Below are 14,928 nucleotides of genomic sequence, written 5' to 3'. Positions count from 1 at the left end.
CTTAAAATTGCTCGCATTTCCGTAAAACTTCATCAATTCCAACTCTCTTAAATGCATTCGAAAGGTCTTTTGAAGCACTTCAAAATGAGCCATAGACATCCAGGATTGGTTTAACTTTTTCTCATAGCTTTTGCAAATTACTGTTAAAAATGTTTTTTTTTTAAACCTCAATATCTTTTTGCAACAGCCTCCAACACCCATACTCCCAGAGGTCAAAAGATTGGTAGTTTCATAGACTATAAGTCTACGGAAATAACTTTTTGGCCAATGCAGTTTTTCTCATAGTTTTCGATTTTTCTATAACAAACATTTTACAACGTTAGTTATTGTCCTGCATCCATAGCGACACTTTTTAGTCTCACTTTTGTCATATTCGAAATCCTCGGAAAATTCAAACTTCAATGCCAATCCTGGATGTCTATGGCTCATTTTGAAGTGCTTCAAAAGACCTTTCGAATGCATTTAAGAGAGTTGGAATTGATGAAGTTTTACGGAAATGCGAGCAATTTTAAGATTTTATATATTTTTTGGACCTCAAACTTCAATGCCCGTTTTACCCCACTTCCCTTTGTCGTAGAGGGCTCATATTTGGCATGAGTTCATCTCATGTATAGACAAACAAACGCTGAAAGTTTCATCCAAATCGGAGCACCTCGATACGACCTCTAGAACAAACCGAGCAATATTTACAAATACTGCCTCTTAAACACGCAAATAACATTCCAAAAGGGTGTAGCTCCAAAACATCACTGTTTACACGAAATTTGATTTCAGATTCGGATTCAGCGGCCAAAATTACTATAAAAAAGCATACCTTGACCTTTGAGACATATGCTTGCTATATCGTGTAATTAGTAGGCCTTGCTTCTGAATTCTGAGAAATTTTGAAAATTGGCACTTTTTTCCTCACTAAAACTCAAATATCTCGGCTCTGGAGTGTCGAAATTGCATTTTCTTAGAGGGAAAAATGTTCGCCATGAAATTTCCTACAAGCTGCATCTATTAGTTTCACTGGGAAAAATAGGCTACCTAAATTAAATGAACATTTCTGAAAAAGTTTCGAAAAATGCGATTTTTCGACACAAATCCGCCTGGGAGAGTCCAAAAACTTAAATTTTGGTCCAATATTGATAGTGCATCTTAATCTATGGACAAAAACCTATCGTTTGAAGATAATACACACCTGATCGAAACAGTTTTTGTATTGATTCCAAGCGATTTTAGAAAATTTGTTCAAAAAAGTGACTTTTTTCAGTAAATCGACTAGGGGGTGCGAGAAAGTATTTTATTATTTTTTCTTGTCTAAGAAAACATTGTTCCTAACATCATAATCTATCATTTAAGAAGTGAGCACCAGAAATTTCTCGACATGACCTCAAAATGGGACAGGCTACCCATGGCGCATTGATTGTTTTGAAAAAGTACTCTAGAATTCTTGAATGAATTTTCTTCTAAAAATTCAAGACTCAACACACAAATCTTAACAAACTTAAAACTTAAAGGTCAAGAATCAAGACCAGCGATGGAATAATCATCGTCAAAAGAAAATCATTGGACGTTTGTCAAGAGAAAAAAATCCGAAGGGAGCATGGCTCTTCTCTCTCGCGCACGAAAGTTCGGTAAAAGGAATCTAAAAAAATCATCATCTTGATTATTCGGCAGAACATCTTTTTCACTACTACATTTGCAAGACTTAGTGTAACGTCACACGTCGAAATATGACCTGTCACATTTTGTAGATGGGCAATGTCTGTAAACAAAGTGAAATAAATATTTTTAAGTGGTGCTGACAAGGAAATTAAAAAAAAATCATCAACAGATTGATTTTGTTAGAGAAGTTCGGGAGCGATTTTTTTTGCGTGATTTGATTCCTCTCTCTTTCGCGAGTGAAGAAAGTTCGCAAGCGAAATTGATTTTTTTGCGATTATTCCATCCCTGATCAAGACCTAATACTCAAACCTAAGCATAACATAGAACTAAAAACTCATTTAAAGTTCAAAACTCAAGACTCAATCCCAAGTTGCAAAACTCATAACACTGGCCTACAAAAAATGACAAAAATAACTAACAGACTCAACTCGAGGGGAGGCATGAAGTTTAAGGTCCTCAGAAACAAGTGCACTTTGATTTTTTCAAAAATATTTGGACAGGGCTGAATGGTTTTTCTCCAAAGTTTGTACAGAGAATTAGGGCGGTTCGTCGATCTTGCATACAACTAAAAATTGCATGCAATATGTAGGAGAACGGAACAGCACTTATTCTCCATGCAAACTTTGGAGGTTACGCTTCCCTTCGAGTTGAACCTGCGCAGAAACTTTGTTGGTCGGTGTAATCCAAATTTCAAAACAAAGAATTAAAAATCAGTAAAAAATAAAAAGCTTAAGACGGAAAACTCAAGACTCATACCCAAAACTCAATATTCAAAATTTAAGTCTCAAGGTCAAGACTCAACGCTCAAGACTCAAAACTTAAAACATAATACTCAAGACGCAAGACTCTATAGGGACGTGGCGTTACATCGTGCTGCCATCTGGTGTTTTTAAGTGCAAGAGTGGAAAAGTGCTGAGTCATCGTCTAAAAATAGACGGCGTCCTATCTCGCCCAGCAAAATGAAGTCGATAAAGTAGTTGGTTTCGATGAGAAAAAGTGGAAAATGTGGTCTAAAAATAGCGACGCCATCCCCCTATACCTAAGATTCAAGAAGAGGGTTTGACCCTAGAATCAGGAGTAATCTAATGGTCGTGAGTTCAAATCCCAAAGAAGGATGATGAAATCAAGCTACTTTATTCAGATCTCTCCATCAGTCCAGAACTTCAATGCCCACTCAACCTCACCTTTCCCACTTCCCAGCTCGGGAGTTTTTAATCCATCACGAATATCGCATAGAGTCCAAACCGGATCGACCATGGAGACAGATGGCGCGCACACTCGTGTATGCAAATTTGTCCCGATTTTTTTTTTTTTTTTTTGCTGTTGCATCCCGTAGATCCTTTCTCTCGCGAAGCGACATCTGTCAAACAAGTTTTATTTTCCAATTACGCCATTTTGGATCGCAAAAAAATACACATCCGAGGGGCAGGTTCAATTGGATCTCAATCGAGTGCTATTTTCCGGACGGTGGACCCCTCGATGTTTTTGTTGTGAGGTTATGTTGCCGTTGGGAGGATTCGGGCACGGTGCCAGATTTGGCCCGGACCAAATAGGAAAAAAAAACACAAAAGGTTGATTTTTCCATTAGTGTTATGAGCGGGGGCCCAAATTGAATCTGGAACTGACAGTTGTGTTTTTGAGTGTGTGAGTGTTGTAGTAGGCTGTGACCGGAGGGGGTTGACACCATTTTCATAACAATGACTCACTTCTCTTCTTGAGGCCGAATGAATAACTTCCAAATGGAATTGTAATCAATCAAAATTATTGAAGTCATCTGTTGCATTCCAGATGTAATTACGAGGAAGCTGGCAGCACTGCTTTCCTAATTGATTTCCCTTGCCCATCTGTCAAATTGGAACCGTTTCAATATGGCGGCCACGGAAACTCGTCAATTAGTAACTACTCTAAAAGCCATAAATCTTGTTCATAAATTCCGCCCACCAAGAACACACACGTGTATGGATCGGCGAGCTCAATTACTGGACGCCTTCACCGGATTCCAAAATTCCGGACACACCAAGTAAATCCTCCAACATGGCGTCCACAGAGCGTGTCATCATCAATCATCTCCAGCCGCGTCGCCGCCTACTGGGTTCGCGGAAGCTGTTGCATGTCACACTCCGGCAGATGTCGCCCTCCACGACGGACTTAGATGGTCAAAGAAAAAAAAGAAAAATAGTGTCCCGATTATTGGCCACCCAATCAGAACAAGATCAATCATTTTCTTCATCACTCTCGTCAAGTGTCACCGGAAGATTCCGGTGTGGGGCCGCACTTGATGCCGTTTCGTGTCGCTTTTTGTTCCAAAGGGCTTCTTTGAAGATGAAGAGTTGAACCCGTTTCTTTGTCCCGGCATGGAGAACAATGCCGTGCTTCAAATAGGGCCATGAATAGATAGCCAAGTAGGCTTGGGGGCTGACAGTGAAAAATAATCCTAGCAGCCCAGAAGCAATCTGTCACTTGCAGCGCAGCTGCGTAACAACCTTGATGGCAACACTGCCGCCGCAAGGTCAAGTTGACATATTGACCGGTTTGCGAGCGGCAACAAAAAAGGGTCCCAAGTCAATAAAAAAAAGAGAGCGTGGTTCGTCCGGGGTTGTCTCCTCCTTCCGGGCCGGATGGGATCGCCACACATATGTTTGCATACATTTAGGGGAACGAGCCCGAAATTTGCAGGTTATGTTTTCGGGTTTTGTTTGCGAATAGAGGGGCGAAGCGATTGTGTTGACCTACGCAAAAGTGGCACTTGTTGGACGACGACGACCGGATGCTGCAGATCGTTATTGTTTTGGGAAGTGGACCTTTGCAGGCTTTTTTTATTAAATTTGGTCATTTTGGTATAGGCACGATTCAGATCATCAGCAAAGTTGTCTTTAAATCTTAAAATAAATGCCTCAAGAACAATTTAAATGACTCGAAACACTTTTTTTATTCGTCGACGTGCCTTCCGAACTGCGTTGTCATGAAAAGGACTAGTGTTTTCAACAGCCTTCTTTTCAATGGCCAAGCCTACTGTGTGAAGTTCACCTCAAATATGGTCAAAAAACCTTGAGTGTAGTAGATTTAATCATGAATACATGACGAGTCAAAAGTTACACAACTATAATAGAAAAAAATCTCAACAATAAACACACATAATTGTCCTTCAGCCCTTCCTCCTTATTGCTGTCACATTCGTTATCGAACCTCCTAACCCACACACACACATAACCTACCCTACAAAACATGGTGTTGTTTGTCCCAGCGCCATCTGTCCGTGATGAAACTCATTTCCAGCGCGCTTCAACGAAACGTTAAACCAAGCCAAACATGCTGGCGCCAGCCAATAACTCTCGAGAAAACAACCGAAATTAGTTCCCATTTAGCTCAATATTTAATTCTCCAGTAATAAACTGCATCGTCGGTCCCCTCCAGGGGGAAAAGAAGCAGCTCTCGACTTCTTGCCTGGCACTGGCAGCAGCCGTTGCACACGTTTTCTGCTACACTCGAGGGGGAAAAACGGTGCCAAGTTGGGAACAGTGCGGGAAAAGATTTGCGAGATAAGATTTGTTTTTGCTCTTTGACATTGCCAATCGGACGGCACGTCGGTGAAAAATGCTGTAAACCGAACGAAACGACTTTTGCAAAGCTTTGCAGTTTGGAAAGCATGTCGACGACCACAAATAAAACGTGATTTTTTCGGTCATTCCCATAACATCGCAGCTTGGTGGGCGTCGGTGACCGTTTGCAGAACCACGCGTCTCCACTGTTTCCTTTCTTTTGCGCAGCACTGTAGTTGGCCCACAGAGCACAGACAGTTTGTTCGGAAGACGTACCTTCTGCAAGCAAAGAACACGTCCGTCACATCCCCAACGGAGCTTCTTCCTGGCAACACGGCCAACCCCTTTTTCGCTCATCCCACAACGACACGTCGTTTCATTATTTACCTGTGTATTGCAATTACAACTTTTTCCATTTTCTTGGCTTCCCAGCTGTGCTGCCAGGAGCTGCTTCTTGGTCGTTTGGTTTTAGGTTTAGTCTACTTGCAGGCGCAGGCAGAACCGGGTTATAAATCCCTCGAGGCGATAGGCGAAAGCTTGCTCTCTGGCAGCATCGTTCCTGGGGGTAGTTCCAGTGTTACGTAACGTTATAATTAAAATTTGTTTGAGACTTATCAACGATATACAAAATTACAACAAACTTACATAGCATGAATTTTAAAAATTAAAATCTGAATTTTGAACCACGCCCAACTTGTGAAAAACTCAACCGTTACGTAACGTTGAAAAATGTGAACAAGAACCACCGAAGGTTGTATTGGAATTCAGGGCATTGCTTTTCCCCTGGCGGCGGAGAACCGAACTACGACTCCGTGCAGAGGTGTGTGTTTGTGTGGAGTTGTGGTTGTGATGGTTTTCTCCCCTTTTCGGGCAAATAAGAGTGAGATCAATTTTGGAATTTTTAGGGAAATTGCTTGGGATGGAAAAAGAAGGAGGCAACAGGATTTTGTTATGTTTTGGTTAGCTGCAAATAGGAAAAGCTTCCCTGGGAAGAGGTATTGTGGAGTGGATTAAAATGTGGCCGGAACGGGTTCATGAAGATATTTGCACGTTGTTGTACTTTCGTAGGATTGGTTACGTAACAAACGCAATCTTTATTTTATGATTGTATTTATTTTATTTATTGAAATAAAAAAGGAAAGCATATGTTTTAATTCCATCTAATAGCATCGTTGCTGGGCAGGCACGTAGATGAATAGAGCTCGATTTCAACATGATTGTTATATTAATCCCTTCATAACATCGTTGCTCGGAAGGCATCAAGCACATGTCTGGAAAACAAAAAAACTTTTTGAAGAGACGAATTCTTGCATTCAGTTGAAAACGACTTTTAGTCTAATAACTTTGACATTTTGTCAATGGCCAGGCCTACTGTTAAATGTTAAACGCAACGATAATGCGTTGAAGATGAGAGTCTTCTTCCACCATTCTAACTTCTTTTTTTCAACTCAGTTACCGAAACCTCAGGTGAATCTGTATCAGTGGTTAACCAGTTCAACGAGACTCACTTTTTTGTTATGATTTTGGTTTGGATGTATGTACGTATTAAATACTTTGATTAGTTTGTCTTAAATACAAATTTAGCAATATAATTTGAATAAAAAATGCAATGTGTACTTTGCCAATGAAAATTATCATCTCGTAATTTTTTTTTCCTCTCTGATTTAAGTATGATATCAACAGAAAAGTCTCGCATTTCCTCTACTTTAAAACTTGTGCCGTTCCCGACAACGTCGCCTTGGTGGTAAAAAGCCACGTAAATACACATATTACACCAACTTTTCCCTCTGCTCCGAGTCTGGCTGGCTGGCTCGAAAGTTGAGGCTGCTGCTGCTGCAGCTGACACGTGTCCCAGTTTGGAGCTGTCGCCTCAGCACACGACAGCTTCTTTGCCTTGTTGCCAGTTGCCAGACGACGATGATGATGATGAAGACGCCCACGCATCCGAAAGTTTGTGTGCCGGCGGAGATTTGCCTACGAGGTTGGGAATTTTGAAGAAAATTGAATCTAAAAAAAAATCTTTAAAAGCGAAATATTGCATTGACATTTAAAAAAAGATGGCGTTTAGTGCCCTTGGGAAGACCGCTCGTGCGCTGAAACGTCAACCAAAATTTTCTCTTCTCAGTTGACAGCTATAATTCCAATAATGCACTTTTAATGTGATCATTTTTTTTCGCTGCATTCATGGAAAATTTCTATCTCACATCCATTATTCGGACAAAGGGAAAATTTTCACCATTGAAAAGTTCCAACTTTTTGTGTCTTTTCCCTTTGTTAGTGTTACTCAGTGTCATTTTGCAACACAATGAATTATTGATAATGTGCTCTGTGTCCATTTCGAAAATGATGTGGGAAGTGCATTTGGCTTGTGTCGTCCGAGTTTAAAAACGAAGCCGGATCTCACATCAGACTCTGATCAGAGAGGGACAAAGTTTCAAACAAAAGCCAAAAGCTGAACATTATTCATTGAGCTGGGCAAATAAATGGTTGGATGCGCTTTTCAATGGTAAACTTTTTTTCAATCGTTTGTGTAAAGTGAATTGTTCGTTTTCAGGTGAACTCATGTAAATACGGAATGGCTAAACACACAAAATGTTTTTTTTTTCTGCATTTTTATTCCAGAGCAAGTTTTGTGGAGTCGATGGTCGGAGGAGTGGGTCGTCCTGTACGATGACTCGACGATGGCATGGTTTACGGTAAGTTGTTATGGTTAAATATGATAGATTATGCTTTATGTTTAAATTTCCCACGCAGAAGATGGTGAAGATCACATTTTTCATTGATTTTGTGTTAAAATTACACTTGTTACCAGCACAAAATCTTTCTGAGTAATTTTCTGTTGAAAAACCCGATTTAATATCACCAGAGGTGAAATAGAGCCTTTCTTACAAAATGATGAAACTCCGAGATATATTTTGGTGCAATTATTTTTTCAAAAACATAATGATACCATCCAGTGAGAATTTTACCTAAAGCTTCGAATCTTTTAAGGGTTAACCTCAAATGCCATTTTTTTTATTTCATAAGTACATTATTTGTCGCAAGACATTTAAATTTAATTAAGAAAAACATATTGGATTGACATTATTAGAAAAAAAAATAAAGGGTACTCAGTCTATAATGTTAGTCTATGATTAACTTAAAAAAATATGTATCGCAATTGCACTTTGTCGATCAATTATGAGAAGCCAGAAAGAACACTTTCACGCGCAGCGTAAAACGCGCAAGCGTAAAAGCGCTGGCGTTGAAGCTTCGACTTGACGGCTTGTCGAGCATTCGAGCGAGAACGAGCCGGGACTTCGAATTTGATGTTCAGTATATGATTTTGTATAAATCCAAAAATTTAATAGGAAAAAATAGGGTAAAAATAAGACGAAAAACACTAAAATCGCTATATCTCTGGAAATACATTTTGGAAAAGCTTCAAATTTTGGTCCCAAACAGTTTATGGCGCATGTTTTCGAATGGCTTTTTGTTTGAAACTGAGTTCTTTAAATTTGATAGTGTTATCTGTAAAATAGTCCAAAAAATACCTCTAAAAATGGCTTTGACCACATTTACTGGTCGAAAATTGTGAATCGAAAAATAAAATGTTCGTCTCCGACCCCACGGCTACAGATCTGGCTTTTAAAAATTGTGGGTTTCACGAGCGGTTTTCCAGTGATGGAAGACACAAATTTTTAAGAGCGGATACAGACATCGGCCATGTATTTCAGAAAAAGAGCTCTCAAAATTCAGACTTTCAGTTCCGGGTTTCGGGCCAAAATTCAATCGAAAGAGCGCATCTAAACCTTCAATTTAGTAATAGGATTTTTTCCTGGGACGAATCCTCGCCGTGCACGATTTTTTTAGATTTCTGAAAAAAGCGTTTTTTCAAAAGCAAACCTTAAACCTTTCTTTTGCAAGAAAGGCAAAAAGTGCAAGTTTACATCAGAAACTATGTAAAATTACATGAACCTATTGAAATTTACATGTTATTGAATGTAGTTCCACTTATTCACTACACATAAAATTATATAACATTACATAAAAAGATATACTAACTTTTAAATTTGAATAGTTCAAAAGTTTGTTTTTTTTTTTTGAGAATATTTTTAAGCTGTTTAACTCGACCATGAGGTTACGAGTTTCACCTTGTAAGCGGAAGGTGATGTATTCGAATCCTGTCTGGCTCCGCAAGTCAGATCCCCTCAAAGAGTGAAATCTGATGGATTTCGACAAGCAGCGTACTGCAGCGATTTCCAAAGTTTTTATTCTCAATTTTTAGTGGTTTTAAATAACTTTATAACTGTTCAATTTTAGCATTCTTCAAAAAATATGATCATTAAAGCAACGAACTGGAATACGAAGCATGTATGGACACTAAATTTGGGTAACTCCTCATTTATGAATTGTGTTATTGTTTGAAAAACTTGAACAAAATTCATGAAATTGGAGCAGTTCTCTACGGAATCGGTTTTTTTTCTTTAATTTTAATTTTTATATTTTTTAATCCGGCTGAAACTTTTTTGGTGCCTTCGGTATGCCCAAAGAAGCCATTTTGCATCATTAGTGCGTTCATTTAATTTTCCATACAAATTTGACAGCTGTCCATACAAAAATGATATGTGAAAATTCAAAAATCTGTATCTTTTGAAGGAATTTTTTGATCGATTTGGTGTCTTCCGCAAAGTTGTAGGTATGGATATGGACTACACTGAAAAAAAAATGATACACAGTAAAAAAAATGGTGATTTTTAATTTCACTTTTTGTCACTAAAACTTGATTTGCAAAAAAACAGAGAAGTGCGGTGCTTCGGTGGACGCGCAGTCCTGTTTTTTCGTGATAATTTTCGTCTCTTTTGTGTCGCTCTTTGTGTGCATGGGGTGATTGGGCATAATAATTGAATAATGCCATCAGAAGTGCGGTGCTTCGGTGGACGCGCAGTCCTGTTTTTTTGTGATAATTTTCGTCTCTTTTGTGTCGCTCTTTGTGTGCATGGGGTGATTGGGCATAATAATTAAATAATGCCATCAGAAGTGCGGTGCTTCGGTGGACGCGCAGTCCTGTTTTTTGTGATAATTTTCGTCTCTTTTGTGTCGCTCTTTGTGTGCATGAGGTGATTGGGCATAATAATTGAATAATGCCATCAGAAGTGCGGTGCTTCGGTGGACGCGCAGTCCTGTTTTTTTGTGATAATTTTCGTCTCTTTTGTGTCGCTCTTTGTGTGCATGGGGTGATTGGGCATAATAATTGAATAATGCCATCAGAAGTGCGGTGCTTCGGTGGACGCGCAGTCCTGTTTTCGTGATAATTTTCGTCTCTTTTGTGTCGCTCTTTGTGTGCATGAGGTGATTGGGCATAATAATTGAATAATGCCATCAGAGTGCGGTGCTTCGGTGGACGCGCAGTCCTGTTTTTGTGATAATTTTCGTCTCTTTTGTGTCGCTCTTTGTGTGCATGGGGTGATTGGGCATAATAATTGAATAATGCCATCAGAAGTGCAGTGCTTCGGTGGACGCGCAGTCCTGTTTTTCGTGATAATTTTCGTCTCTTTTGTGTCGCTCTTTGTGTGCATGGGGTGATTGGGCATAATAATTAAATAATGCCATCAGAAGTGCGGTGCTTCGGTGGACGCGCAGTCCTGTTTTTTGTGATAATTTTCGTCTCTTTTGTGTCGCTCTTTGTGTGCATGGGGTGATTGGGCATAATAATTGAATAATGCCATCAGAAGTGCGGTGCTTCGGTGGACGCGCAGTCCTGTTTTTTTGTGATAATTTTCGTCTCTTTTGTGTCGCTCTTTGTGTGCATGGGGTGATTGGGCATAATAATTGAATAATGCCATCAAGTGCGGTGCTTCGGTGGACGCGCAGTCCTGTTTTTCGTGATAATTTTCGTCTCTTTTGTGTCGCTCTTTGTGCATGAGGTGATTGGGCATAATAATTGAATAATGCCATCAAAGTGCGGTGCTTCGGTGGACGCGCAGTCCTGTTTTTGTGATAATTTTCGTCTCTTTTGTGTCGCTCTTTGTGTGCATGGGGTGATTGGGCATAATAATTGAATAATGCCATCAGAAGTGCGGTGCTTCGGTGGACGCGCAGTCCTGTTTTTTGTGATAATTTTCGTCTCTTTTGTGTCGCTCTTTGTGTGCATGGGGTGATTGGGCATAATAATTGAATAATGCCATCAGAAGTGCGGTGCTTCGGTGGACGCGCAGTCCTGTTTTTTTGTGATAATTTTCGTCTCTTTTGTGTCGCTCTTTGTGTGCATGGGGTGATTGGGCATAATAATTAAATAATGCCATCAGAAGTGCGGTGCTTCGGTGGACGCGCAGTCCTGTTTTTTGTGATAATTTTCGTCTCTTTTGTGTCGCTCTTTGTGTGCATGGGGTGATTGGGCATAATAATTGAATAATGCCATCAGAGTGCGGTGCTTCGGTGGACGCGCAGTCCTGTTTTTCGTGATAATTTTCGTCTCTTTTGTGTCGCTCTTTGTGTGCATGAGGTGATTGGGCATAATAATTGAATAATGCCATCAAGTGCGGTGCTTCGGTGGACGCGCAGTCCTGTTTTTTGTGATAATTTTCGTCTCTTTTGTCGCTCTTTGTGTGCATGGGGTGATTGGGCATAATAATTGAATAATGCCATCAAGTGCAGTGCTTCGGTGGACGCGCAGTCCTGTTTTCGTGATAATTTTCGTCTCTTTGTGTCGCTCTTTGTGTGCATGAGGTGATTGGGCATAATAATTGAATAATGCCATCAGAAGTGCGGTGCTTCGGTGGACGCGCAGTCCTGTTTTTTTGATAATTTTCGTCTCTTTTGTGTCGCTCTTTGTGTGCATGGGGTGATTGGGCATAATAATTGAATAATGCCATCAAGTGCAGTGCTTCGGTGGACGCGCAGTCCTGTTTTTCGTGATAATTTTCGTCTCTTTTGTGTCGCTCTTTGTGTGCATGGGGTGATTGGGCATAATAATTGAATAATGCCATCAGAAGTGCGGTGCTTCGGTGGACGCGCAGTCCTGTTTTTGTGATAATTTTCGTCTCTTTTGTGTCGCTCTTTGTGTGCATGGGGTGATTGGGCATAATAATTGAATAATGCCATCAAGTGCAGTGCTTCGGTGGACGCGCAGTCCTGTTTTTTGTGATAATTTTCGTCTCTTTTGTGTCGCTCTTTGTGTGCATGAGGTGATTGGGCATAATAATTGAATAATGCCATCAGAAGTGCGGTGCTTCGGTGGACGCGCAGTCCTGTTTTTTGTGATAATTTTCGTCTCTTTTGTGTCGCTCTTTGTGTGCATGGGGTGATTGGGCATAATAATTGAATAATGCCATCAGAAGTGCGGTGCTTCGGTGGACGCGCAGTCCTGTTTTTTCGTGATAATTTTCGTCTCTTTTGTGTCGCTCTTTGTGTGCATGGGGTGATTGGGCATAATAATTGAATAATGCCATCAAGTGCGGTGCTTCGGTGGACGCGCAGTCCTGTTTTTCGTGATAATTTTCGTCTCTTTTGTGTCGCTCTTTGTGTGCATGGGGTGATTGGGCATAATAATTGAATAATGCCATCAAATGCGTGCTTCGGTGGACGCGCAGTCCTGTTTTTGTGATAATTTTCGTCTCTTTGTGTCGCTCTTTTTGTTGCATGGGGTGATTGGGCATAATAATTGAATAATGCCATCAGAGTGCAGGCTTCAGTGGACGCGCAGTCCTGTTTTTCGTGATAATTTTCGTCTCTTTTGTGTCGCTCTTTGTGTGCATGGTGATTGGGCATAATAATTGAATAATGCCATCAGAGTGCGGTGCTTCGGTGGACGCGCAGTCCTGTTTTTCGTGATAATTTTCGTCTCTTTTGTGTCGCTCTTTGTGTGCATGGGGTGATTGGGCATAATAATTGAATAATGCCATCAAGTGCGTGCTTCGGTGGACGCGCAGTCCTGTTTTTGTGATAATTTTCGTCTCTTTTGTGTCGCTCTTTGTGTGCATGGGTGATTGGGCATAATAATTGAATAATGCCATCAGAAGTGCGGTGCTTCGGTGGACGCGCAGTCCTGTTTTTTCGTGATAATTTTCGTCTCTTTTGTGTCGCTCTTTGTGTGCATGAGGTGATTGGGCATAATAATTGAATAATGCCATCAGAAGTGCGGTGCTTCGGTGGACGCGCAGTCCTGTTTTTTTGTGATAATTTTCGTCTCTTTTGTGTCGCTCTTTGTGTGCATGGGGTGATTGGGCATAATAATTGAATAATGCCATCAAGTGCGGTGCTTCGGTGGACGCGCAGTCCTGTTTTTTCGTGATAATTTTCGTCTCTTTTGTGTCGCTCTTTGTGTGCATGGGGTGATTGGGCATAATAATTGAATAATGCCATCAGAAGTGCGGTGCTTCGGTGGACGCGCAGTCCTGTTTTTTTGTGATAATTTTCGTCTCTTTTGTGTCGCTCTTTGTGTGCATGGGGTGATTGGGCATAATAATTAAATAATGCCATCAGAAGTGCGGTGCTTCGGTGGACGCGCAGTCCTGTTTTTTGTGATAATTTTCGTCTCTTTTGTGTCGCTCTTTGTGTGCATGGGGTGATTGGGCATAATTGAATAATGCCATCAAGTGCGTTGCTTCGGTGGACGCGCAGTCGTTGTGATAATTTTCGTCTCTTTTGTGTCGCTCTTTGTGTGCATGGGGTGATTGGGCATAATAATTAAATAATGCCATCAAGTGCAGTGCTTCGGTGGACGCGCAGTCCTGTTTTTGTGATAATTTTCGTCTCTTTGTGTCGCTCTTTGTGTGCATGGGGTGATTGGGCATAATAATTGAATAATGCCATCAAGTGCGTGCTTCGGTGGACGCGCAGTCCTGTTTTTGTGATAATTTTCGTCTCTTTTGTGTCGCTCTTTGTGTGCATGGGGTGATTGGGCATAATAATTAAATAATGCCATCAGAAGTGCGGTGCTTCGGTGGACGCACAGTCCTGTTTTTTGTGATAATTTTCGTCTCTTTGTGTCGCTCTTTGTGTGCATGGGGTGATTGGGCATAATAATTGAATAATGCCATCAGAAGTGCGGTGCTTCGGTGGACGCAGTCCTGTTTTTGTGATAATTTTCGTCTCTTTTGTGTCGCTCTTTGTGTGCATGGGGTGATTGGGCATAATAATTGAATAATGCCATCAAGTGCGGTGCTTCGGTGGACGCGCAGTCCTGTTTTTGTGATAATTTTCGTCTCTTTTGTGTCGCTCTTTGTGTGCATGAGGTGATTGGGCATAATAATTGAATAATGCCATCAGAGTGCGGTGCTTCGGTGGACGCGCAGTCCTGTTTTTTGTGATAATTTTCGTCTCTTTTGTGTCGCTCTTTGTGTGCATGGGGTGATTGGGCATAATAATTAAATAATGCCATCAGAAGTGCGGTGCTTCGGTGGACGCGCAGTCCTGTTTTTTGTGATAATTTTCGTCTCTTTTGTCGCTCTTTGTGTGCATGGGGTGATTGGGCATAATAATTGAATAATGCCATCAAGTGCGGTGCTTCGGTGGACGCGCAGTCCTGTTTTTGTGATAATTTTCGTCTCTTTTGTGTCGCTCTTTGTGTGCATGGGGTGATTGGGCATAATAATTAAATAATGCCATCAGAAGTGCGGTGCTTCGGTGGACGCGCAGTCCTGTTTTTTGTGATAATTTTCGTCTCTTTTGTGTCGCTCTTTGTGTGCATTGATTGGGCATAATAATTGAATAATGCCATCAGAGTGCAGTGCTTCGGTGGACGCGCAGTCCTGTTTTT

The 14,928-nt window shown here is 40.8% G+C and overlaps 2 protein-coding genes across 2 annotated transcripts in view; one reads left to right on the top strand and one right to left on the bottom strand.

The window, feature by feature from the left end:
* Nucleotides 1–14,928, top strand: part of LOC6046541 — a 96,083-nt gene that overhangs the window by 31,706 nt on the left and 49,449 nt on the right. The window contains exon 4 of the mRNA XM_038248191.1: nt 7,812–7,885. Within this exon, the coding sequence (XP_038104119.1) occupies nt 7,812–7,885 (74 nt within the window). The remainder of the gene's footprint in view (nt 1–7,811; nt 7,886–14,928) is intronic.
* The window catches only part of LOC6046540, a 40,345-nt gene continuing 32,245 nt past the window's right edge, over nt 6,829–14,928 (bottom strand). The window contains exon 3 of the mRNA XM_038248212.1: nt 6,829–7,163. Coding sequence (XP_038104140.1) covers nt 6,891–7,163 — 273 coding nt within the window. The 3' untranslated portion in view covers nt 6,829–6,890. The remainder of the gene's footprint in view (nt 7,164–14,928) is intronic.

This window comes from Culex quinquefasciatus, chromosome 1, assembly GCF_015732765.1.
Source record: "Culex quinquefasciatus strain JHB chromosome 1, VPISU_Cqui_1.0_pri_paternal, whole genome shotgun sequence".
Taxonomy (NCBI): domain Eukaryota; kingdom Metazoa; phylum Arthropoda; class Insecta; order Diptera; family Culicidae; genus Culex; species Culex quinquefasciatus.
The sequence above is the reverse complement of the archived record's forward strand: the minus strand, read 5'-3'. Positions and strand labels throughout refer to the sequence as shown.